Source organism: Triturus cristatus, chromosome 11 (genome assembly GCF_964204655.1).
Source record: "Triturus cristatus chromosome 11, aTriCri1.1, whole genome shotgun sequence".
Classification (NCBI taxonomy): domain Eukaryota; kingdom Metazoa; phylum Chordata; class Amphibia; order Caudata; family Salamandridae; genus Triturus; species Triturus cristatus.
The window spans coordinates 119,365,015-119,391,984 of NC_140594.1; the positions used below are offsets into that span (position 1 = coordinate 119,365,015).

Consider the following 26,970-nt stretch of genomic DNA (forward strand, 5'->3'; position numbering starts at 1 on the left):
TACATTCACCCCAGTCCAGAGATCTGGGCCTAAATCCATCGTTTTTTTGCTCACCATGCCATTCCAGTTTGAACCCAGCCATATGCAAATCAGTCTTGACCCTGTGCCTCAAGGGAACAGTCCAGCCCGAACTGCCAAGCCAGGTCCTCCCTGGACTGGAACCAAGCATCCTAGGACCGGTTTCGGGGTTTCACCAAGGTCCACTATGACAGACTAGTCTGTCTTAGAATTCGACTTCTTTGAGCCCAAAACAGTATTAAGAATCTTTACCCAAAGTCCAGTCTTCAACAGTAAGTTTAGTAGTAATAGAGGGAGTACTCTACCTATTTCACCTGGCTGATCATGGGAATCTCTATTCTCTATTCTGTCTAATAAAAGACAGATGAAAGGCGGATATATTCTGGAAAGCTGGAAATGTTCCATCAATCCTAGATCTTCTAGCCGTACATATGGAGCTATCCACCTTCATGCCTAGCTGGAGCAGATATGTTTTTTAGGTTTGGGTTGATAATGCAGCTGTCAAACAGACCTTTTGCCACCCCTTGAACCATTGGTTTTTATTTGACCAGCCTCTTTCAGCTATTGGATCGGAGATATGTGTAATAAAGACAGAAACCTTTAGGTATGAAAATGTATTCTGTCCAAGTCGAATTCCATAGCCTCAGTCACAGTTGAGAGGCGCTTCACTTAGAACGTTAACAACATTCCATGGGTGATAACAAAGGGGAGGAGGAGGGGGGGGTATAGGAAACATGGGAGATACCAATTGAGAATTAACAGTTACAACACATCTTCTTACCATACAGAAAATTTAAAAGAGTTCTTCATAGCAACTATGTCATTTTATAATCTCTGTGCCATAAAGGTTTTTTACACTGAGTTCTCAAATTTCTACCATCGTGTATAGAATTCTCTGTTCCATAGACCTTTATTGAAGGTGTGCCACCTACGTTGGAACTACCAATGCTGTTATCCTTGGCAATTCTGTCCTGGCTCCACCTTTGACCATCATCCAAACAAACAACATTTTTGAAAACTTTGCAAATCCTCTTTCTTCCTGAAAATTTAGAGGATCCTGAAGGTGTATGGGTGGGTAACTTTACCCTTACCCAATCACCTTCTTTCCAGTTAGTTTCTCTCTCAGATACCTTGGCATTGTACCTCTCAACATAACGATCTTGATGACCTCTTATTCTTTCCATCATCTCTCTACGATTGACTTCCTCCGCATGATTTCCTACCAACCATAACGGACTCAATTTGGTGCCAGGTTCCCTTCCTTTAAGGGCTCGAAACGGTGTTATCTTAGTAACAGAATGGGGTGTTATAAGATATGACCAAATCATGTTGTCTAATTCTTTCTTTATATCTGTGCCTTTCAAACTATTCAGTTGAATACAATCCTTGATCATTCTGTTCACCCGTTCTACAAGGCCATTGGCTCGGGGAAGGTAAAGAGCAGAATATTGATGTTTTACGGAGAAAGTATGTAAAAACTCCTTCATTAAAGAAGACGTAAATTGTACCCCATTGTCTGTTATTAGAATTTGGGGTACGCCCTCACTTCTAAATACATCCTGTAGAAATGCGATCACTGTACTAGTAACCACACTGTCAACTGTCCTGATCACGACCCATTTAGAGTGATAATCCACTAACGTTAAGATAAATTTACCACTCAACCCTTTAACATCAATGGGACCTATGATATCAAGTGCCAGTTTATTCCAAGGAGAATTTGGTACCTCCACCGCTGCTATCTTCCCTTTCTGTACATGTTTGCTCTTGTCACTTTGTGCGCAACTTATGCATTGACTTAGGTTCTTTTCAATCATTGAGTCCATTCCTGGCCACCAATAATGTAACCTAATCTTATTTTTTGTTAGACTACGGCCTAAATGTCCTTCATGTGCTAATAGTACTATTTTCTCTCGAAGATTCTCTGGAGGCACAAGTTTATTTCCCCTAAAAACCTTTTCGTCTTGTAAGGAAAGTTCATTTCTCACATCCCAATAGCCTCTAATGTTACTCTCTAACTTAGAACACTCATTGGGCCACCCTTTGGTTATAAGCTCTTTTACAATTTTGAACACAGCATCATTCTCTACGCAAATTCTCCACTCATCTTCTTGTATTCCCTCCGTGATGGTTGCCACCACAAATTCATCCGGTTCACCAAAATCTTCTCCCTTACCCTTTAAAGGTAATCTGGATAAAAAATCTGCTGCATGGTTGCTGGGGCCTGGAATGTATACAATTTTAAAATTGTATCCTTCTAACCCCAAAAACCACTTAGAAATTCTGGGAGTGGTTCTTTCTATATTTTTTACTGAAAAAACATTAGTCAAAGGTTTATGATCAGTTTTTATGACAAAAGGAATTCCCCATAGGAAAACCCTAAAATGCCTCACTGCCCAAAAACATGCCAATGCTTCCCTTTCAATGACAGAGTATCTTGTTTCTGCATCCGTCAAAGATCGTGACGCAAAAGCCACGATTCTCTCTTCTCCATTTACAACTTGACTTAGTGTAGCTCCCAAACCTTTGATACTAGCATCAGTAGTGAGTATGGTGGATTTACAAGTGTCGAAATTTCCTAAATAAGGTGCATTGGTAATACACTCTTTTAAGTCATTAAAAGCCTTTTCACACTCTTTATCCCATATAAACCTCACATTTTTCCTTAATAATGCTCTTAAAGGGTAAGTTACTTCCGCAAAATTCTTTACAAATTTGGAATAATATTCCAACAACCCTAAAAAAGATTTGACTTCCTCTTTGGTGGTAGGTTCAGGTGCAGATTTGATCGCATTTACCAAATTAATTTTAGGTTTGATACCATCCTTAGAGATTACATGACCTAAGTATGTAACCGATTTCACTCCAATTTGGCATTTTTCTTTCCTTAATGTCAATCCTGCTATTCTCAATCTTTCCAACACATTTTTAAAATTCCGGTCATGTTCTTCTTCATTCTTTCCGAAAATAAGTAAGTCATCCTGGAAACATAATACACATTTTACACCCTCTAAAAATTTTTGCATAGCTCTTTGAAAAACTGCAGCTGCAGATGCCAAGCCAAATGGCATCCTGCAGAATCTGAAAGCCCCAAATGGTGTGATAAAAGACGTTAAATGTTTACTGGTGGGGTGTAATTCTATTTGATGATATGCTGATGACAAATCAATCACGGAAAAAATCTCAGCATCCCCAACCTGACTCAGCATTTCGTTAATATTGGGTAATAGATGTCTGTCAATCCATATATTATTATTTAACTCCCTCAAGTCAATGCATAACCTGATAGCTTTCTTATTAGGTTTAGAGGTGATGACAATGGGTGCCACCCATTCAGCACTTTCTATGGCTTCAATGATATTCTGTTCCACTAATTTCTCCAATTCTACTTTTAAAGGTTCTTTTAACAATATAGGTACATTTCTACACTTGTGTGCTACAGGTTTAGCACTTTCCTTCAAAATTATTTTGTGTTGGAAATCCTTGAGACACCCAATTTCCTCAGTAAACACTTCAGGAAACTCCTTAACCACATCCATACCACACACCGATCTATCCACTAGCAGAACCGGACATTCAGCACTGGGGTCAAGCTTGATGCCTAAATCTTTCTGATGGGCCCAACCCAATAGGTTAGAACCAGATTTTGCTACATAGACCCTACCCACCGTGCTTCTTCCCTTGAACATTATCTTCATAACTGTCATCCCCATCAATGGTATAGGGTCTTTGTTATACCCCACAGGCACTATATCGGGTTCCTCCAGTGTTACAGTATTTTCCTCAAACATGGATTGGAAAGTTTCCTTATTTATGAAAGTAAACGGGGAACAAGAATCTGCGTAAACTTCTACCCTTTGTCCCTCAAGTTCAATTTCGCATTTTGGTAATTCAATCACATGCACACCATTTTCCCCAACCACATCAACCTGTAAAACACATTTACTGTTGCTTTCTTCATAGGTGCCAATAGAATTCACATTTTTCTCTGCCATGTCCTTGCATATGCGTGCAAAATGCCCCTTACGGTTACATTTCCTACACAACGCTGTTCTTGCCCAGCATCCCATATTATTAGCTAAATGTCCTGAGCTTCCACATCTGAAACATCTCATTCTGTTCTCCTGAGCTAAAGTCTTCCTCTGTTGCTCATTTGTACCATCACACTTTTTTTTACTGTTGATAGCATACACCTTATTTAGTTCTCCTCCAACTTCTTTCACTTCTTTATCACTCTGAACTGACATTTCTTTAATGCATACAGCAGTATGCTCTATACTTTTAGCGATCTCTATAGCTTTTTTTAAATCGGGATTCCCCACTAGTAACTTCTCCTGTATCTTTTTATTATTGGTACACCTAACAAGCTGATCCCTGATTAAGGAATCTGTAAGTTCGTTGAATTCACAAGTGTTGGCCATACCTCTCAAAATGGCAATGTAGTTCCTTACACTCTCATTTTTACCTTGAGTTCTACCATAAAATTTATGTCTTTCTAGGACCACATTGATGTCATCCGCAAATTGTAATTCAAGTTTCCTAAGCGTCAACGTATACACATCCCTTTCTTCTACTTCTTCATCATCCTCTTCTACCTCAGGTAAACTGTCAAACACTTTTCTTCCTTCCGCCCCCAAATTATGTAATAAAATATGCTGTTTGTGTAATGCAGAAAAACCATTAGCACCTATAGCTATCAAATAAGTTTCAAAACCTTTTTTCCAATTTTTCCAGGTCATGCTTGGTTCCCCTGCTTCTGACAAAAACGGGGGTGGTTGGCTCATACTTGCCGCTGCCATTATGAATAATATTAAAGAAATAAAATCAAATCTATTTAACACACTGTGGGTGCCCACAAGATACTAATATGTCTGAATATATTTCTTATTTCTTCTTTAAGGTGCAGTATTTCAGAACAAAAATTTCCTTAATATGAAGTCTCTATGTCTAAATCCACTTGCAAGTCAAAATTAGCGCCTCAGTTCCAGGAAAAGTCTGAGAGACCCCTACATCTGGTGCGTCAGAGTACTGAGAAACTTCGCCACAGCAAACAAAAATCAAAATAATGCGCAAACCCCTTCACAATTAATCCCCTGTGAGAAAACAAGGAAGGCAAAATGTCTCTGCGTACTTATTCCGCTCCTACACGAGGCTGAACAGAGCCTCCTCAGAACTATAAGCACACAAATACCTGACCACCACGGGGTAACTTCACATCCCGCACAATTCCTCTGATCCGCCTGCTCAACGTAGGTGCCAAACCCCGTATGATTCTATATTCTGCAGATGGACGATCTATCCCACAGAGCTCATGCGCGGTGCACACACACTCCGGTCCGACGCTCCTCCTGCGCGAACACTGCCGTCCGTGAATAAAACAAAGTCCGCCTCTCCCTCACGTGATCAGCGACTTTCCTCACGTGATGAACGCTCCTCCTACGATGAATCTTAAACGCGGAAGCTTTACACAACGCGATGTCCTTCCTCCTGCACCTTCCGTCGGGTATTTCTTCTTGCTTGCAACTTCATTTAAATTCATAAATCATCCTTGACTGACTGCAGGCCACCGATGAAGGGGAAAACGACAGTTGCCCTTCCCACAACAACTCGTCGCCAGTGTAATAAAGACAGAAACCTTTAGGTATGAAAGTTTAATCTGTCTAAGTCGAATTCCATAGCCTCAGTCACAGTTGAGAGGCGCTTCACTTAGAACGTTAACAACATTCCATGGGTGATAACAAAGGGGAGGAGGAGGGGGGGGGGGTATAGGAAACATGGGAGATACCAATTGAGAATTAACAGTTACAACAATATGGAATGGAGTCTGATTAAGGTCTAAGATTAATTAAGTTATTAGACTTCTGGCACAGTGTTTGACTAGGGACTATGAATAATGAAGGTGTGGTATGGTGTCAAAAAAGTAACCAGGATTAATGAAGCTCTGAGTTGTATCATAGAGTCTAATTTGGGAATAGGATTATCTAAGGTATTATAGATGTAGCTCGATGTCTGACTAGGAACTAACATTGATGAAGATATCAGAGTGCTGGCATGGTTTCTGATTTGTGACTGTCATCAGTGAATGTATCAGAGTTCTAGCATGGTGTCTGTCTAGTGTGTCGGATTACTGTAGACACAGGGGTTTATTTACAACCCCCTTGCAACGCCGGTGTGTAACTTTTTTTGACACACCAGCGGAGGCACCCTGCCTAGCTTTTCATGGCCTTGTAAATACGACCCCTTTCCACGCATCACTTTGCATGAAGGGGTGTGTCATGGGTGTTGCTCTGGGCGTTCCAAGGCAACACCCATGGATTCCGCCGCATTCCGAGATTTACAACATTTTGTAAACTTGGGAATGCGTCAGAATCCTATGCCTCCCCAGACTATTTCTTCTCGTTTTTCCTCTTTCTATGCATTCGGCATTCTGCAGCACACATAGAAAGTGGAAAACAATCATGCCTGCAACACTGGCACAATTGCACCACAGTGCCTGCGTTGGTGCTTGACAGCCAATTGTGCGCCAGCACAGGAGAAAACATAGGGCTGCGTCATTTTGTTGTAAATGAGGCCCACAGCTCTCGCACAGACAGAGCCTGACTAAGGACCTGGGTTAATGCAGGGATTAGAGTTGTAGCAGGATGTCTGCCTGGGGACCATTATTGGTGAAGGTATCAGAGTTCTGGCAGAGTGCCTGACTGGGGACTGGGATTGCTGAAGATATAGATGTTCCAAAAATAGAGCTATGATTAATGAAACTATGGTTAATGAAGGCATTAATGAAGTTCTTGCGAGGTGCCCGAATAGGGACTGTGATAATCCAATGTATCGGAGTTGGAAATGGTGTCTTATTTGTGGCTTTCATTAGTGCAGGTTTAGGTCTCTGGCCTTGTGTCTGGCTGGGGATTGGGACTAATGAAGAGAGAGTTCCTGCATCGAGTTTGACTAGGTATTAGGGCTCTGGCTCGGTGTCCTACGGACGACTAGTTGGTGCCTGACTATGAACACAGGTTAGTGGTGATGTTGGGCTTCTTCAATTCAGTCGTACTAGGGTCTAGCATTAGGTCTCACTAGAGAAGTGGTTTGTGGAAGATCTGGAATCTGGCTAGGGAGTAGGACTAGTGAAGACATCTGAGTCTGGATAGAGGCGATCATTAGTGAATATATTGTTTCACCTACTGGATTAGTGCAGAGACCCAGAGCCCAGTGACTAACACCTTGCTAACCAACCTCTTAGACTAACACTAGGACACAATACCCATCACACCGCCTCACACGTGGCACTGCCAACAGCGCCATGAAGCCATACCAATGGGAACATTTACCATACAGAATTATAAACACCATTACGTATCGGTGTCCTGAGCGTGCATGGCGGCTCTCTGTGTGCAGTGTAAAGAACATGTATGAGCAGAGGCCTATAGCATACAACTCAAGGAAGGAAGCCAGGCCCTTTCCAAGGACAAGGGAGGCTTGAGAGCAAGGAGTGCAGTGGCCATCTCACCTTCACTGCAGACCCTACGAGAGAATCCAAGGAGAGCCCTCCGAGGATGAAACCAGCCCGTGTGTAAAGCCACTGCTTCTAACGTCCACTGCTGGTGGAGCACCCCCCCCCACAGCCCTCTTTAGGGCCAGCCACTGCTTCTACCGTCCACTGCTGGCGGGGCACCACCCCCCAACAGCCCTCTTTAGGGCCAGCCACTGCTTCCACCGTCCACTGCTGGTGGGGCACCCCCCGACAGCCCTCTTTAGGGCCAGCCACTGCTTCCACCGTCCACTGCTGGTGGGGCACCCTCCCCCGACAGCCCTCTTTAGGGCCAGCCACTGCTTCCACCGTCCACTGCTGGCGGGGTACCCCCCGACAGCCCTCTTTAGGGCCAGCCACTGCTTCCACCGTCCACTGCTGGTGGGGCACCCCCCCCGACAGCCCTCTTTAGGGCCAGCCACTGCTTCCACCGTCCGCTGCTGGTGGGGCACACCCCCCCGACAGCCCTCTTTAGGGCCAGCCACTGCTTCCACCGTCCACTGCTGGCGGGGCACCCCCACCCCCGACAGCCCTCTTTAGGGCCAGCCACTGCTTCTACCGTCCACTGCTGGTGGGGCACCACATCCCGACAGCCCTCTTTAGGGCCAGCCATTGCTTCCACCGTCCACTGCTGGCGGGGCACCCCCCGACAGCCCTCTTTAGGGCCAGCCACTGCTTCTACCGTCCTCTGCTGGTGGCCCCCCCCATCAGCCCTCTTTAGGGCCAGCCACTGCTTCCACCGTCCACTGCTGGTGGTGCACCCCCCCCGACAGCCCTCTTTAGGGCCAGCCACTGCTTCTACCGTCCACTGCTGGCGGGGCACCACCCCCGCCAGCCCTCTTTAGGGCCAGCCACTGCTTCCACCGTCCACTGCTGGCGGGGCACCCCCCCTGACAGCCCTCTTTAGGGCCAGCCACTGCTTCCACCGTCCACTGCTGGTGGGGCACTCCCCTGACAGCCCTCTTTAGGGCCAGCCACTGCTTCCCTGTCCACTGCTGGCAGGGCACCACCCCCCGACAGCCCTCTTTAGGGCCCAGCCACTGCTTCCACCGTGCACTTCTGGCGGGGCACACCCCCGACAGCCCTCTTTAGGGCCAGCCAGTGCTTCCACCGTCCACTGCTGACGGGGCACACCCCGACAGCCCTCTTTAGGGCCAGCCAGTGCTTCCACCGTCCACTGCTGACGGGGCACACCCGACAGCCCTCTTTAGGGTCAGCCAGTGCTTCCACCGTCCACTGCTGGTGGGGCACACCCCGGACAGCCCTCTTTAGGGCCAGCCAGTGCTTCCACCGTCCACTGCTGGCGGGGCACCCCCCGACAGCCCTCTTTAGGGCCAGCCACGGCTTCCAACGTCCACTGCTGGTGGGGCACACCCCCGACAGCCCTCTTGAGGGCTAGCCAGTGCTCTTTTTGGCCAGAAAGTAACTCTGTTCTGCGGTCATTCACCGGCAGCAAAGGATTTGTGGCGCCGGAAGGGCAAATTTACTATTCTAACTCAAGTACTGGAATATTTGGGGGACGCTAAAAACGATCCATAATATTTTTTTAAACGATTGTCAATTTGTAATTTTGCTTTGCAGGAAAATGCTGCCCTGGAAGTGCTGCTTCATTAATAAGAACGAAGATAAACAAAGGTTGTGCAAACAGAGTGGGCACACATGGCGGCAAAGGCTTTGCAAATAGAGTAGGCGCAGATGGCGGCATAGGCTTTGCAAACAGAGCAGGCGCAGATGGCGAAAAAGCCTATGCAAACAGAGTGGGCGTCGATAGTGACAAAGGCTTTGCAAACAGAGCAGGCGCAGATGGTGACAAAGGCTTTGCAAACAGAGCAGGCGCAGATGGTGACAAAGGCTTTGCAAACAGAGTGGGTGCAGATGGCGGCAAAGGCTTTGCAAACAGAGCGGGCGCAGATGGTGACAAAGGCTTTGCAAACAGAGCAGGCGCAGATGGCAGCAATGGCTTTGCAAACAGAGCGGGCGCAGATGGTGACAAAGGCTTTGCAAACAGAGCAGGCGCAGATGGTGACAAAGGCTTTGCAGACAGAGTGGGCGTCGATAGTGACAAAGGCTTTGCAAACAGAGTGGGTGCAGATGGCGGCAAAGGCTTTGCAAACAGAGCGGGTGCAGATGGTGACAAAGGCTTTGCAAACAGAGCAGGCGCAGATGGTGACAAAGGCTTTGCAAACAGAGCGGGTGCAGATGGCGGCAAAGGCTTTGCAAACAGAGCAGGTGCAGATGGTGACAAAGGCTTTGCAAACAGAGCAGGCGCAGATGGTGACAAAGGCTTTGCAAACAGAGCAGGCGCAGATGGCGGCAAAGGTTTTGCAGACAGAGTGGGCGCAGATGGCGGCAAAGGCTTTGCAGACAGAGTGGGCGCAGATGGTGACAAAGGCTGTGCAAACAGAGCAGGCGCAGATGGTGACAAAGGCTTTGCAAACAGAGCATGCGCAGATGGCGGCAAAGGTTTTGCAGACAGAGTGGGCGCAGATGGCGGCAAAGGCTTTGCAAACAGAGCTGGCGCAGATGGTGACAAAGGCTTTGCAAACAGAGCAGGCGCAGATGATGACAAAGGCTTTGCAAACAGAGCGGGTGCAGATGGCGGCAAATGCTTTGCAAACAGAGTGGGCGCAGATGGTGACAAAGGCTTTGCAAACAGAGCAGGTGCAGATGGTGACAAAGGCTTTGCAAACAGAGCAGGCGCAGATGGCGGCAAAGGCTTTGCAGACAGAGTGGGCGTAGATGGTGACAAAGGCTTTGCAAACAGAGCAGGCGCAGATGGCGGCAAAGGTTTTGCAGACAGAGTGGGCGCAGATGGCGGCAAAGGCTTTGCAGACAGAGTGGGCGCAGATGGTGACAAAGGCTGTGCAAACAGAGCAGGCGCAGATGGTGACAAAGGCTTTGCAAACAGAGCAGGCGCAGATGGCGGCAAAGGTTTTGCAGACAGAGTGGGCGCAGATGGCGGCAAAGGCTTTGCAGACAGAGTGGGCGCAGATGGTGACAAAGGCTTTGCAAACAGAGCAGGCGCAGATGGCGGCAAAGGTTTTGCAGACAGCGTGGGCCCAGATGGCGGCAAAGGCTTTGCAGACAGAGCGGGCGCAGATGGTGACAAAGGCTTTGCCGACAGAGTGGGCGCAGGTGGTTACAAAGGCTTTGCAAACAGAGCAGGTGCAGATGGTGACAAAGGCTTTGCAAACAGAGCAGGCGCAGATGTTGACAAAGGCTTTGCAGACAGAGTGGGCGTAGATGGTGACAAAGGCTTTGCAAACAGAGCAGGCGCAGATGGTGACAAAGGCTTTTCAAACAGAGCAGGCACAGATGGTGACAAAGGCTTTGCAAACAGAGCAGGCGCAGATGGCGGCAAAGGTTTTGCAGACAGAGTGGGCGCAGATGGCGGCAAAGGCTTTGCAGACAGAGTGGGCGCAGATGGTGACAAAGGCTTTGCAAACAGAGCAGGCGCAGATGGCGGCAAAGGTTTTGCAGACAGAGCGGGCGCAGATGGTGACAAAGGCTTTGCAGACAGAGTGGGCGCAGATGGTGACAAAGGCTTTGCAGACAGAGTGGGCGCAGATGGTGAAAAAGGCTTTGCAAACAGAGCAGGTGCAGATGGTGACAAAGGCTTTGCAAACAGAGCAGGCGCAGATGGTGACAAAGGCTTTGCAAACAGAGCTGGCGCAGATAGCGGCAAAGGTTTTGCGGACAGAGTGGGCGCAGATGGCGGCAAAGGCTTTGCAGACAGAGTGGGCACAGATAGCGACAAAGGCTTTGCAAACAGAGCAGGCGCAGATGGTGGCAAAGGTTTTGCAGACAGAGTGGGCGCAGATGGAGGCAAAGGCTTTGCAGACAGAGCGGGCGCAGATGGTGACAAAGGCTTTGCCGACAAAGTGGGCGCAGGTGGTTACAAAGGCTTTGCAAACAGAGCAGGCGCGAATGGTGACAAAGGCTTTGCAAACAGAGCAGGCGCAGATGGTGACAAAGGCTTTGCAGACAGAGTGGGCACAGATGGTGACAAAGGCTTTGCAAACAGAGCAGGCGCAGGTGGTGACAAAGGCTTTGCAAACAGAGCAGGCGCAGATGGTGACAAAGGTTTTGCAAACAAAGCAGGCGCAGATGGCGGCAAAAGTTTTGCAGACAGAGTGGGCGCAGATGGCGGCAAAGGTTTTGCAGACAGAGTGGGCTCAGATGGTGACAAAGGCTTTGCAAACAGAGCAGGCGCAGATGGCGGCAAAGGTTTTGCAGACAGAGTGGGCGCAGATGGTGACAAAGGCTTTGCAGACAGAGTGGGCGCAGATGGTGACTGTTGGAAAGGTGTTCTCTGGGGGGCTTCGGAATATGTTCCTGACCACCCATTGACCCACCTCTCCCAGAGTTAGGCCGAGCAAGGGCGGAGAGGCCCTTCCTGGAAGGGTCTCGTACCTAGGATCGCACGCGCTGAGTTTGCACTCTCTTACAGAGGGACACCACACAGTAGTTCTTCGTAAGACAGTATTCTTTATCGTTAGTGTTACGGGATCTTTATGGTCTGAAATGCAGGTATTGAATCAGGGCCGCAAGCGGCGGTGATCTCGGGTAGGGGGTATGGGGGTAGCGGGACAGTCTTTGAGTTCAGTGTCTCTGCGGAGTATCCTTCGCACAGCTCTCAATCCTCGAGCTGGGGGATGTTGTTTCTCTCGGCAATCTCTGCCAATTCTCCTGGAGGAGAGTGCCGCGAGTCACTCAGCAGGCACAGGTGGTTTCGGAGTCGGGGAGCCGCGACAGCGTCAGCAGGGCTCAGATGGTTCAGAGTTCGGGGAGCCGCGACAGCGTCAGCAGGGCTCAGATGGTTCAGAGTTCGGGGAGCCGCAACAGCGTCAGCAGGGCTCAGATTGTTCACAGTTCGGGGAGCCGCGACAGCGTCAGCAGGGCTGAGATTGTTCAGAGTTCGGGGAGCCGCGACAGCGTCAGCAGGGCTCAGATTGTTCAGAGTTCGGGGAGCCGCGACAGCGTCAGCAGGGCTCAGATGGTTCAGAGTTCGGGGAGCCGCGACAGCGTCAGCAGGGCTCAGATGGTTCAGAGTTCGGGTAGCGTTCTTCGGTTTGGGGAGAGATCGAGCCGCGACCAGGTCAGCAGGCTCTCGTCGTCCAGGTCTTCTCTTCTTCCCGTCCCTTCAGCACCCCTTGTTATACTCCCCCTCCTCTTTGAAGTCCGGAGCCCTCGCTGAGAGGGGTCTTCGTGCCTGGGGGCGGTGTATCGGGATTTCCTGTCGCTCGTCCTCTTGATCTGTTCAGGTGGGTCTGGGAGGGACTCCAGATGCCCAGCAGGCGAGGCGCCCGGTCACCGGGGGCCTGGTGGGCGATCGAAACCCTCCTTGGGGAGGAGACCAGAGGTGTGACAGGGATGGCGCCTCCTGGACTGGCTTGGGGGTTTCTCTCTCCCTCGGCCGGGCATGCGTGGTGGGGTCTTTGGGGGTTCCTGGGGCCCGGCCGGCCATCAGGATGTTGGGCCATGGTGGCCGGAAGTCTGACATCGGGGATCAGGTGCGGTTGCAGGGTGGCTTGCTGGTCGGGAGGGCCCACGCCACGAGGCCGGTCTCACAGTGACAAAGGCTCTGCAAACAGAGCAGGGGCAGATGGTGACAAAGGCTTTGCAGACAGAGCGGGCGCAGATGGTGACAAAGGCTTTGCAGACAGAGTGGGCGCAGGTGGTTACAAAGGCTTTGCAAACAGAGCAGGCGCAGATGGTGACAAAGGCTTTGCAAATAGAGCAGGCGCAGATGGTGACAAAAGCTTTGCAGACAGAGCGGGCGCAGATGGTGACAAAGGCTTTCCAGACAGAGTGGGCGCAGGTGGTTACAAAGGCTTTGCAAACAGAGCAGGCGCAGATGGTGACAAAGGCTTTACAAACAGAGCAGGCGCAGATTGTGACAAAGGCTTTGCAGACAGAGTGGGCGCAGGTGGTGACAAAGGCTTTGCAGACAGAGTGGGCGCAGATGGCGGCAAATGCTTTGCAAACAGAGTGGGCGCAGATGGTGACAAAGGCTTCGCAAACAGAGCAGGCTCAGATGGTGACAAAGGCTTTGCAAACAGAGCAGGCGCAGATGGCGGCAAAGGCTTTGCAGACAGAGTGGGCGCAGATGGTGACAAAGGCTTTGTAAACAGAGCAGGCGCAGATGGCGGCAAAGGTTTTGCAGATAGAGTGGGTGCAGATGGCGGCAAAGGCTTTGCAGACAGAGTGGGCGCAGATGTTGACAAAGGCTTTGCAAACAGAGCAGGCGCAGATGGTGACAAAGGCTTTGCAAACAGAGCAGGCGCAGATGGTGACAAAGGCTTTGCAAACAGAGCAGGCGCAGATGGCGGCAAAGGTTTTGCAGACAGAGTGGGCGCAGATGGCGGCAAAGGCTTTGCAGACAGAGTGGGCGCAGATGGTGACAAAGGCTGTGCAAACAGAGCAGGCGCAGATGGTGACAAAGGCTGTGCAATCAGAGCGGGCACAGATGGTGATAGACAAAGGCTTTGCAATCAGAGCGGGCACAGATGGTGACAAAGGCTTTGCAAACAGAGTGTGTGCAGACAGTAACAATGGCTTTGCAAATTGAGCGAACGGAGACGGTGACAAAGGTGACACTCTTACCATCTGGCATCAAATCCACCACCATTTTAGGGTAGGCGATGTTGGTACAGCCCACTTCCGTGTCACAAATCGCCTTACATTCCGCTGGAAGAACACACAGGACCTCATCTGAGGGAAGCAAAGGAGAGGAAAGAGATAGTCACAAAGGGAAAACAAAGGCCTTGGTGAACATGGTGGCAGCCCCAGAGTGACAGAATGCCCGGTCCGGGCTTTGTAGGAAGTGATGGTGTGGGTAGTGCAGATAGGTAAAGAAAGCGGACGTGTGCAGTGAGAGGGTATATAGATAGTGTGTGCTGTGGGCCTAGCCAATATTTATAATACAATGTTTATTTACAGCATGTCTAGGTGAAGTGGTAAAACCGAGATCAGATGTCAAGTGTCCCAGTTCCATGGGTAAAACGTGCCGTGGGGTCTACACCTGGTCCTGTTTTCGGACCACCTCAATGAAGTCCTAAGGTTTTTTTCTTATTACCGCAGTCACTTCCTGAATTTAAACTGCTCCTAATGTCCCCCAATACTTTTATACAATGAGAAAAACACACGGGTAAATGCAAGACCTTTCCTTTGTGTCCTGGGCAGAAGCTGGGCACTGGGCAGTGTCCGTGGAGGATACTTTTCCCAATGGTGTTTCTGGGCCTGTGTGCAGTGTACATACATCACTAGTGCACTGGGCAGTGTACATACTTCGGTGTGCACTGTGCCTGTGTGCACTGTACATATAGGTCAATGTTCACAGTGCCTGTGTACAGTGCCCATACTTCAGTATGTACTGTGCTTGTGTGCACTGTACATACGTCAGTGTGCATTGGACCTGTGTGCAGTGTATATATTTCACTGTGCCTGTGTGCAGTGTGAATACTTCAGTGTGCACTGTGCCTGAGTGCAGTGTACTTACTTTAGTGTCCACTGTACCTGTGTGTACTGTACACACTTCACTGTGCTATGTGCCTGTGAGCAGTGTACATACTTCAATAGTGTGCACTGTGCCAGTGTGCATACTTCAGTGCACACTGTGTCTGTGTGCACTGTTCATACTTCAGTGTGCACTGTGCCTATGTGCACTGTGCATACTTCACTGTGTCTGTGTTTAGGGTGCATAGTTCAGTGTGCAGTGCACATACTTCAGTTTGCACTGTGCCTGTGTGCAGTGTATATACTTCATTCACTGTGCACTGTGCCTGTGTTTAGTGTACATTCTCAGTTTGCACTGTGCCTGTGTACACTGTACATACTTCAATGTGCACTGTGCCTGTGTGCACTGTACATACTTCAGTGTGCACTGGGCCTGTGTGCAGTGTACATACTTCAGTGTGCACAGGACCTGTGTGCACTGTACATACGTCAGTGTGCAATGGGCCTGTGCGAAGTGTATATATTTCACTGCCCCTGTGTGCAGTGTACATACTTCAGTGTGCACTGTGCCTGAGTGCAGTGTACTTACTTTAGTGTGCACTGTGCATACGTCAGTGTTCAATGGGCCTGTGTGCAGTGTATATATTTCACTGTGCACTGTACCTGTGTGTCGTGTACATTTTTCAGTGGGCACTGTGTATGTGTGTACTGTGCATACTTCAGTGTGCACTGTGCCTATGTGCACTGTGCAAACTTCATCGTGCACTGTGTCTTTGTTTAGTGTACATAGTTCAGTGTCCACTGGGTCTGTGTGCAGTGCACATACTTCAATATGCAGTGCACATACTTCAGTTTGCACTGTGCCTGTGTCAGTGTACATACTTTAGTGTGCACTGTGCCTGTGTGAAGTGTACATACTTCATTCACTGTGCCTGTGTTCAGTGTACATTCTCAGTTTGCACTATGCATGTGTGCACTATGCCTGTGTGCAGTGTTCATACTTAAGTGTGCACTGTGCCTGTGCGCAGTGTACTTAGTTCCCTGTGCACTGTGTCTGTGTACATACTCAGTTTGCACTGTGCCTGTGTGCACTGTACATACTTTAATGTGACCCGTGCCTGTGTGCAGTGTGCATACTTCAGTGTACACTTGGCCTGGTGCAGTGTATATACTTTAGTGTGCATAGGGCCTGTGGGTAGTGCACATACTTGTGAGCACTGTGTCTGTGCACAGTATACATACTTCACTGTATCATGTGCCTGTGAGCAGTGTACATACTTCACTAGTGCGCCTGTGTGCAGTGTACACAATCCATTGTACACTGTGCATGTGTGCGGTGTACTTACTTTACTAGTGAGTATGTATTGGGTCTGTGTGCACTGTGCATACTTCAGTGTGCACTGTGCCTATGTGCAATGTACATACTTCACTGAGTATTTTACCTATCTGCAGTGTTCATACCTCACTGTGCACTGTACCTGTATGCAGTGTACATACTTCACTGTGCACTGTACCTGCGAACAGTGTACATACTTCAGTGTCGACTTTGTCTTTGTGCAGTGTGCATACTTTAGTGTGCACTGTGCCTGTAGGTACTGTACATATTTCACTGGGCGATGTGCTGTGAGCAGTGTACATACTTCGTGTGCACTGAGCCTGTGTGCAGTGTACATACTCAGTGTGCACTCTGCCTGTAGGTACTGTTCATACTTCACTGGGCGATGTGCTGTGTGCAGTGTACATACCATACTCAGTGTGCACTGCACCTGTGTGCAGTGTACATCTTCAGTGTGCACTGTGCCTGCATGCAATGTACATACTTCAGTATGCATGGGGCCTGCGTGCAGTGTTCATACTCAGGTTGCACTGTGCCTATGTACAGTGTACATACTCCGTGTGCACTGGCCCTGTGTGAAGTGTACATATTCAGTGTGCACTGGCCCTGTGTGAAGTGTGAATACTCAGTGTGCACTGCGCCTGTGTGAAGTGTACATAATCAGTGTGCACTGGCCCTGTGTGAAGTGTACATACTCAGTGTGAACTGGCCCTGTGTGAAGTGTGAATACTCAGTGTGCACTGCGCCTGTGTGAAGTGTACATAATCAGTGTGCACTGCACCTGTGTGAAGTGTACATACTCAGTGTGAACTGGCCCTGTGTGAAGTGTGAATACTCAGTGTGCACTGCGCCTGTGTGAAGTATACATACTCAGTGTGCACTGCACATGTGTGAAGTGTATATACTCAGTGTGCACTGGCCCTGTGTGAAGTGTACATACTCAGTGTGCACTGGCCCTGTGTGAAGTGTGAATACTCAGTGTGCACTGCGCCTGTGTGAAGTGTACGTACTCAGTGTGCACTGCACTTGTGTGAAGTGTACATACTCAGTGCGCACTGGACCTGTGTGAAGTGTACATACTCAGTGTGAACTGATCCTGTGTGAAGTGTGACTACTCAATGTGCACTGCGCCTGTGTGAAGTGTACATACTCAGTGTGCACTGCACCTGTGTGAAGTGTACATACTCAGTGCCCACTGGACCTATGTGAAGTGTACATACTCAGTGTGTACTGGCCCTGTGTGAAGTGTGAATACTCAGTGTGCACTGTGTCTGTGTGTAGTGTACATACTCAGTGTGCACTGCACCTGTGTGAAGTGTACATATCAGTGTGCACTGCACCTGTGTGCGGTGTACATACTCAGTGTGCACTGCACCTGTGTGATGTGTACATACTCAGTGCGCACTGGACCTCTGTGAAGTGTACATACTCAGTGTGCACTGGCCCTGTGTGAAGTGTGAATACTCAGTGTGCACTGCGTCTGTGTGCAGTGTACATACCTAGTGTGCACTGCACCTGTGTGAAGTGTGCATACTCAGTGTGCACTGCACCTGTGTGAAGTGCACATATCAGTGTTCACTGCACCTGTGTGCAGTGCACATACTCAGTGTGCACTGCACCTGTGTGCAGTGTACATACTCAGTGTGCACTGCACCTGTGTGAAGTGTACATACTCAGTGTGCACTGCACCTGTGTGCAGTGTACATATCAGTGTGCACTGCACCTGTGTGCAATGTACATACTCAGTGTGCAATGCACCTGTGTGAAGTATACATACTCAGTGTTCACTGCACCTGTGTCTCATACTGTACCTGTGTACAGGATGCGGCTGATCATCCCGGGGAACACCATGAGAAACATGGGCAGCAGCTTGAGGTATCCACACAGGATGCAGCCCGCCTTCACGTGTGACATGTTTTTGGCAGAGAGACATCGCTGCACAATCACCTGTCAAGAGACAAATAGAGCGGTCAGGAGGCTGGAGGCTGGGCATCCAGCAGAGGGCGCAAGAGAGCACACAGGCGGGCAGCTATTCAATGAAACCAGTCCGCCCCCTCAACACAGACCACCCCCTCCCCACCGAACTTCCATAGGATATACGTGGGTTCACCTGCTGCCAGTGGACCTAATGTACGGAGGGATATGGGCCGCCAGCTTCCCCTGGTGGGCAGTAAAATATAGCTGTGCATTGGATCTCTCACACACTCTGGGCACTGGTACCACTGCACCTGCTGCACTCATTATTACCGCGCTCCTGGAATTCTTCTCTCAAACCGTGCAGAACATGTCAACAAATTGATAGACCCAGGCCTGAAGTGGAGGGTGGACATGAGTGGAGGGCGCCCCCTGTCGTGTCAGAGAAGGGATACCACACCTTTTAGGGCGAGTGAGGAGCAAGTGAACTGTGTGAGCCAATTCGGAGCAGTCCTTCCCCAAGGATACAGAGCTGACAAGTTTTCAGTTCGCTTACATGTGACACTTCCATTAGCACTGCGTCCACGTATAAAGCTTGCAGGCCTCACACGCGGCACTCAATTGAGTGGCACTTCTTCATAAGTAGTCAAACTGAACATAAAACAGGTGTAAGACTGACATTTCTAGCAAAGAGCTTCCCTTTTGTTCAAGTAACTGTAGTTCTGTTTACAACAAAGCAAGCAAGTACCAGAATGCAACAGGAAAACATTATACTAGATAAACCCGTCACTTATGACATGGTAGGTACATCATGGGACAGGTTCAGGTGCAATGAGAAGTTCTTTTCCACTGTGTCTTACAGCCTCTGCCTTGCTGGGCCTGCTAACACTTTGGGTCACAGGTTACAGCTAGTTAACCTCTTCGGGTAGGTAGGGGTGCACTTGTAATAACCCTGGCAAGCAGCGCTTTCCCCAAACTGAGGAACCTTGAGTCAATTACTGCACAACTTCTCTCTGTTGGAAGTAAAAAGCTGCACTTCAAGTATGAATTGACCGCTCGCAGGTGGCCATAAATCAAGCCGAGTCAATTAACGTCATCGTCATCTCACAACTTTTCACATTAATCGACATTCAATCCACCAGGGTCATCATAAACCAAGTCATCACATGCTAAGTCATTAATCTTTGGCTTTGCAAATAAGACCATGCAGACTTTAGGAGCTGGAGCTTTACCACTGTCGACCCTTTAGTGTGTTAGGCTTGACTCGCTACCTTGTGTGTCTTAGGAGCCCTGCCATCCGGCGTTCATGGGCTGTGAGTGCTGTGTTCCATGCGATTCCCCCCGTTAGTGGTCTTACCCTGCCATAAGGGATCCCAAGGCAAGTCCACTATATTTGCCATCTGTCTGTGACCGGGTGCGTCCTTAAGCTGATCCTTGCGGAGACCAACCAGAACTCAGCTGCTCCATGCTGCTACCGTACTGTGACGTTGATGTGTGTGTTGCTTGTTTTCATCACCTCCCTTCTTTGTCTTGCTTTTCCCTTTCTTGTTTTTTAGGTCAAGCCTAGGCAGAGCATGCGCTGTCTCTTTGAGACCTGCTGTATTCACTCTGTGGGCTTACAGCCCGCCTACTGCTTTTCATTTGTTTGTTTCAGTGCCTTTTAAAAATCGTTGCTTCTAAGTGGGTTTTTTCCTATTCGTCCCTTCCTTTTCATTGTTTGTTCCCTCCCATGGTGCAGGCCCCCATTACTTGTATCATTCCACTTGTTCCATTATAGTTACTGGCAAAGGGACTTTTTTTATCTGAAAAAGCATTTCATACGAGTGTTCCTGTTTTGACTAGCTCTCATTTTTTCTCATGTCTGTTATGTTCCCTCTGCCCCCAACCAGTCTGTGCCAGTTTCTTCTCCTCCCCCACCCCACCCTGCTCATTCATGTCAATCTGCAGGCGAGTTGAAGAATCGCAACCTGGACAGTGGCAGAAACAAGAGTGCGCTGATGGAGCGGCTCAAGAAGGTGAGAGACCTCATAATGGACATAACCTTGTAAAGCTATCAAATCGCATTCATGTCGTGCTTAAGCAAAGCACATTTATTTTTACATTTCAATGTTCATATTTAAGCAGTCTTTTCAGCATTGCAACTAGCGTTGTGCCGATGTCGGGCATTGGTGATTTCTTGCGGTAAGTTCGAGGCCCTTTATTGGCGGTTTTCTTTTGCCTCTCTTGCAGCGCCCATTGTTGCTTCTGCCTCTGGGTGTTTTGGGGTGTGCCTGGCATGGCACAAGCAGGGTTGAGCAATTGAGCAGAATGTGTTTTTGCTCAGGCCAAATCTGAAGGTTCCGTCCTTCCTAGAAAGGTGCTCTGGCGCGCATCACACTAACGAAGGGTTTGAAATTAGGTGAGGCCTGCACAGCCAGTCCACATCTAAAACATTGGATGGGTGTTAAAACACTTTCATGGTCGAGTGTTGGCATAGCTCTTCCTCCACTCGCCCTAGCTTAACCGCTGCACGGCCACAGAGGGTCGTACGGGAGGTCATCACATTGCTTATCCCTTTCATTCTCCAGAGTTTGTTTGAACGCGCACATCTTAAAATGCACACTTGGGGCAACGAGGCTCATGAAGTTAGTAATGGATTGTGTAGCAGCTGTAGGTCCAATGGTTGTGGCATAACAGCTAGAGAAGCCTACTTGAAAGCTTAGGAACCAGGTTCGAGTCTTGTTGGGGAGGCTCAACATCCTGTGATTCTGAACTGCCTCTGGGGAAATAAGCGGAAATAAGCTCATGCTACATTTTGGGTGGCTTATAAATGGGGCCTCCTTTGGCGTACTAAGCACTGTTGAGCCAAACGGAGCAGGTCCAATATCAGCGTGCCAGTGGTATTTTAACCCATTCAAAAGCATGTGGCAGCTGCGGGCAGCCATACTTGTCTTGGCTTAATGGAGACCCCATCATAGTTCAGTTTGTAGTATGAGGTCAGCGCTATCTTTGAATGTATAAGGTCGCAATACGATTTTCTAGTAAAGAGTACGGCAAGTCCACTTCTGCATTGTGGACTGGACGAGGGTGCTGGTACATGAAAAACAGCGCAAATATTATAAGCGCTTTGGGTTCTCTTTACCTTATCGAGCGTGAATCATTTTCTTCACTATTGGTGGTGATACGATGATAATCAAGCTCAGCAGAGATGCCTCCCCATGCGACTTTACTTCGGGCATTTCTCATACACCTTATTGCCCTCATGTTTCTCATTTACGGTGATTGCACGCCTTCATAAGCGTGTCTGGGAGTCTGATTCATGTAGCCCGCAGGCACAGTCAGCGGCTGCCGTTTGATAAACAGAGGCGCTCGCTTTCTGGGGCCTCTAGCATGAGAGCAGTGCTGTCAAGAGTACGGCTTTATCATCATTCTTCGGCTCACATTCTTTGTTGCTTGGACAATGAGGTTCATGCTGTTACCACTGCGGATTGCGCTATAATGCTTTCATTATATGGCAGTGAATTTTGCGAGGAAGATGGGTGCAGTGAGCGCTCGCATGTTCTTGCCAAGGCTCTCATCCTTCCTTGTCCTGTTCGCAATGCAGTCATATATAAGTTCAGACTACCAGTTGTACGAAAATAACACTTAAAATAAATACTTCTCAATGCAGTGCTATAATGTGCCTATTAGTGTCAAAGCTTCTTTGTTAAAAGAATACACTTTTTGAATTTTGAGGAGACTTTATTGTATTTTCATTAAATAGCATGGAAGCCCATTCTTGGGTGTGAGTGGCCGTTCACCAGTGGCACGTGAAGTATCAGTAAATGTTGTAGCACCCAGGATAATGAGCTGCATGGGCAAATACTTAGAAGGTCCCAAAGGCGAGACCTCTTAGCGACGCCAATGCTTGTTTATGTGTTGGTGTGGGTGGGTGGGTTTCGACTCGCCATGCTGGTCCTGCTCCATGCCTTACTCTGCTGCCCAGGTTGTAGATTATATCATGGTTGAATTGGTCAGTTCAAAAGTCATGCCCCCCCCATACCATTGTCTGAAGGTTTGTGCCCTTGGTTTGATTTTGGCACCTTTGTCCTTGGATGCGGATGTGGGGGGAGGGTGAGAACAATCTCAGTCCGGGCATTAAGTGAGCCAGGTCCCTCCAACTCTCCAACCCAGTAGCAATTAAAAATGGGCACTGGGGAGGAGCCTAGCGCGCAACCAAGATGGCCGCGTAGGTGCGAGGCTCCCGAGGACCTCCGCGACCTCCTACATCTATCCTGTCTTTCTCCTGATTTGGTTGAGGGGACTTTATTGGTGACACTGAGCTGAGGTGGTGCCCGTTTTCCGTTTTCGAATTGGACCCTGGGAACCGCGATGGGCATCGCTTGAAGTTTGCGGCCCGCTTCACTTCTGACCCCGGACTCGAGTTGAGGGGCGATCCAGTGGCAAAGTGAACAACAACGGCACGACGGACCTGGAGGGGCTCGCACCCCACACTTTCACTTTCGCTTTTGAGCCAACTCGCCATCATCGTTTGCGAGGTCTCGGCGCTTCCGCGAGGTGTGGTGGTTGGCCTGCTGGGGACACTGCCTATTTTGCCGGGACCCGGTCTATCTTTCTGGGGCGACCGCTGGGGTCTTCGGTATTGACTGTTCGCCTGCCGCTTCTGGACTCGTGGGACACAAACTGCAGTGGAATGGCGAGGAAGCAAGATGGAGAGAGGCTGAAGGCCAAGTCGACCCGACGCAGGGCCTCTACCCAGGCTAACGTCATGGACCGCTACACCTTGCCGAGGGGGTCTCCTGGCGGGTCGCATAAGTCTCCGGAGCGGCCCGCGGATGCCCCGGATTTGCCATTGGACCTGACCCTGCAGGATATCATGGGCGCCATAGCGGAGGTGAAGGCCACGGTGGGCCAACAGCTCGACACCTTGTCGCAAAAACTCGATGCGGTCCTGATTGATGTCAACCTTGTCAGGGCCGATCTCTCGAAAACAAATGAGAGGGTTGACTCTTTGGCCCTTACAGCGTCGAGCCTGACGATTGATGTGGCTGCTCTCCAAGCAGAGATGCGTCGGCTCCGGCAGGCCAGTACTCTCACTGATAGGCGACTGGAGGACTCCGAGAGTAGGGCCCGGAGGAATAATGTTCGCATTATCGGAGTGCCTGAGGGGTTGGAAGATTCAGCTGCGGATCTTTATGTGGAGGATTTGATCTCCAACGGACTGAAGCCTAGGGGACTGAGCAACTTCTTCGCGGTGGAGAGGGCCCACAGGGTTCCTGGTGGGAGGCCGAAGGTCGGAGCTCCCCCGCGGCCTCTCATTGCACGTATCTTTAACTTTCGGGACAGAGATGCGATCCTGCAGGCTTCTAGAGTGCAAGGGCCGCTTAAGCTAGAGAATGCCGAGGTGAATTTCTATCCTGATTTTACACAGGCGGTCCAGAAGCAGAGACTGGGATTCATGGGCGTCAAACGGCGGCTACGACGGATGAACATAAAGTACGCCATGCTTTTCCCGGCCAAGCTGCGGGTGGAGTTCGAGGGCCGCTCTCATTTCTTTGACCGTCCGGAGACGGTGGGGGACTGGCTGGACACTTTGCCGAGGACACATGATCGAGAGGGGACAAGGGCCGCGAGTGGCGAGTGCCCACTGGACCGGGCCTAGTGTGTTGACATTGGCACTAACCTTTGAGGGTGCCAACTTTTTATTGGGCTCAGGGTTTACTTGACTATGTTCCTTTTTTCCCCCCTGCTTGGAGGTAGTGGTGAGTCTAAAGGGGGTTCTCTTTCCTCCTCCAGGGGGTCTTTTTTGTAGTTTAGTTTATGCAAGGGCGACAGGCACACTGCAAGTTGGGGGGGCTGTTTGGGCTCACGCAGGGGTGCAGGGAGGGGGGAGTTTTACTTTGTATGTTGGGTTGGGGTTGGGTTTTGTTTGTTTGTACCACAAGGCAGGAGTATTGTCGTCCTATGATTTATGTGCCCTCCGGGAGGGGGCTGATTGGTGCTGGCTGTGATGGGGGGTAGGGGACTGAGACTTCTTTCTTGGAATGTCAACGGACTGGGGGACAGGATAAAGCGTGGGGTGGTCCTGCAGTTCTTAAAACGGATCTCTCCCGACATCGTGTTCTTGCAGGAAACACACCTCATTGGTAATTCCTTCCGTGCCATGAATAGGCGGGGTTTTCGCCTCTTGGCTCACTCGGGCTTCACTTCTGGCTCAAGGGGTGTAGGCATACTGGTTAGAACCTCTCTTCCATTGGAGGTTGATGAGGTGCTCCATGATGACAGGGGGCGCTACACAGCACTGGTGGGCAGATGGGAGGGCAAAGTGATTGTGTTGGTATCTGTATATGTCCCGCCGGGTTTGCAGATGGCTAATTTTGCGGACCTGGGGCGCCTTCTCCTTGGGCTGCCGGAGGGGGTACTAGTGGTGGGAGGGGATTTCAATGCAGTGGTTTCCGGAGCCGAGGATCGTTACCCTCCGCGGGACCTCCCCCGGGCCCAAACCTGGTTAGCTGGCCTTTTGGACACCCTGGGTTTAGTGGATTGTTGGCGGCTAAAACATCCTGCACAGACACAGTACACTTTTCACTCGGGGGCCCATGGTAGCCTTTCGAGACTTGATTATGTTCTAATGCCATCGGCCCAGGCGGGGAGGATCGGGGAGGTGCGACATCTTGCCCGGGGAATTTCGGATCACTCCCCCCTTTTGCTACACTTTGATATTGTCCTGGGTGCGGAGGGGAGGGTGGTCCCGATCAACTCCTGGTACCTGCGTAATCCCACTATTCGTGCAGGTCTGATTAAATCTCTTGAGCACTACTTTAAAGACAATGTGGGCTCGGTGTCATCTGCTGTTTCCCTGTGGGAGGCTTTCAAAACGGTACTCCGAGGAGAGGCCCTATCCCTCTTCTCTAACTCCAAGAGGAGCGAGCGGGAGGAGGTGGTTCGTATTGAGTCTGAGATCTCTGAGCTGGAGGGTGAATTGGATGGTGGTGTTACGGAAGACAAATTGCATGTTCTTGGCCTCAAACAAGCGGATTACTAGGCTCTGGTCACTGAAGCTGCCAAGAGTATGAGTAGGGAGCAACAGGGGCGTCTGTATGATATGGGTGACAAGGCTGGGAAGCTAATCGCGTGGCTGGACAAAAAGGAGAGAGCGAGTCGTGTGGTGCCGCAGGTTCAGAGAGTGGATGGTGTGTGTGTTACTGATCCCGTAGAAATTGTCGACTGTTTCGCGGAGCATTTCCGCGGGGTGTACTCTCCGGTCTCCGATCGCTCGGAGGAGGATTCCCGCGTCATGCTCAGAGACATTGTGTTGCCGTCCCTTTCGGACGATGATAAATTGTTGATGGATGCGCCCCCGACGTCTGAGGAGATTGCCCTAGCCATACGTTCAGTTGCCTCCGGCAAGGCCATGGGTCCTAATGGCCTCCCCATCGAATTGTATAAGCTGCGTCCGGACACGTTAGCGCCTCATCTTCGCGACATGTTTATCGCGGCCCGTGCAGCGGGTTCCCTCCCGCTGGACCAACGTCTTGCCACCATCGTGGTTATTCATAAAGAGGGGAAGCCGCGGGATCAGGTCACGTCCTACAGGCCCATATCGCTTCTGAATGCGGAACCCAAAATCCTCGCCAAGGTGTTGGCTACTCGATTGGCTAGTGTGGTCTGTGATCTGATACATCAGGATCAGTCCGGCTTCATCCCCCATCGTAATACTGCACTTAATCTGCGGCGTTTGCATGGGGTGCTCGCGAGGGTTCCCTTTATACGTGAGTCAGCCATTTTGGCGTCCTTGGACGCAACTATGGCTTTTGATACGCTGGAGTGGCCGTATATTTGGGCAGCGCTGGGAAAGTTTGGGTTTGGCCCGGGATTCATTGGTTGGGTGAAATTGCTGTATTGTAGACCGTTGGCTCAGGTAGTGGTAAACGGTAGAGTGTCGGCTCCCTTTGAATTGGGCAGGGGCACGCGTCAGGGTTGTCCGCTATCCCCTCTCCTCTTTGCACTCTCCTTAGAGCCCCTGGCGGAATGGTTGCGATGGCACCCTTCGATTCGTGGACTCCGATGGACTCCGGAATATGAGGACCGTGTCTCTCTCTATGCGGACGATATTCTTTTGTACCTTGCCTCCCCCCGTGAATCGCTGATTGTCTTGGTGGATGTACTACGCTCCTTCGGCTGTAACTCTGGTTTGGTCATCAACTGGGCTAAGTCCTGCGTATATGTCCTCTCTGGGGAGGCCCCCATCCTTCCGCGGGGTTGCCCTATTCAGGTTGCCCAGCAGGGCTTTAAGTATTTGGGTATTTTTGTCACTCTGGATCCAGTGGCCCGGTATACGCAGAATCTACTCCCCCCTCTCCAGCGTTTGAAGACGGATGTGACGCGTTGGCGGCGGTTGCCGCTTTCGCCGCTTGGCCGGGCGGCGCTGTTTAAAATGATGTCGCTACCGCGGTTTTTATATGCCTTACAAAACACGATGGATGTCGTGCCTGCTAGTTTTTTTCGGGAGATTGAGGGTCTCCAGCGCCGATTGTTTTGGGATGGGAGGCCGCGGATTGCTCTCGCCAAGCTAACGCTCCTGTGGTATGACGGGGGGGGTCGCTCTCCCTGACATCAAACGTTATTATTGGGCCTCCAAGCTGGCGGCGATAAACCACGGGCTCTATGGGCCGGCCCTTAACCCGGCCTTTGAGATGGACAAACTGTTATTGCCAGGCGGCGACTACAATCGTGCGCT

General features: G+C 49.9%; 1 protein-coding gene across 1 annotated transcript in view; it reads right to left on the bottom strand.

Moving 5' to 3' along the window:
• Positions 1–26,970, bottom strand: part of SLC5A1 (solute carrier family 5 member 1) — a 279,347-nt gene that overhangs the window by 40,142 nt on the left and 212,235 nt on the right. Inside the window, exons 9-10 of the mRNA XM_085634551.1 lie at positions 18,149–18,284; positions 14,150–14,257 (exon numbers count right to left, since the gene is read on the bottom strand). Of these exons, the coding sequence (XP_085490677.1) occupies positions 14,150–14,257; positions 18,149–18,284 (244 nt within the window). The remainder of the gene's footprint in view (positions 1–14,149; positions 14,258–18,148; positions 18,285–26,970) is intronic.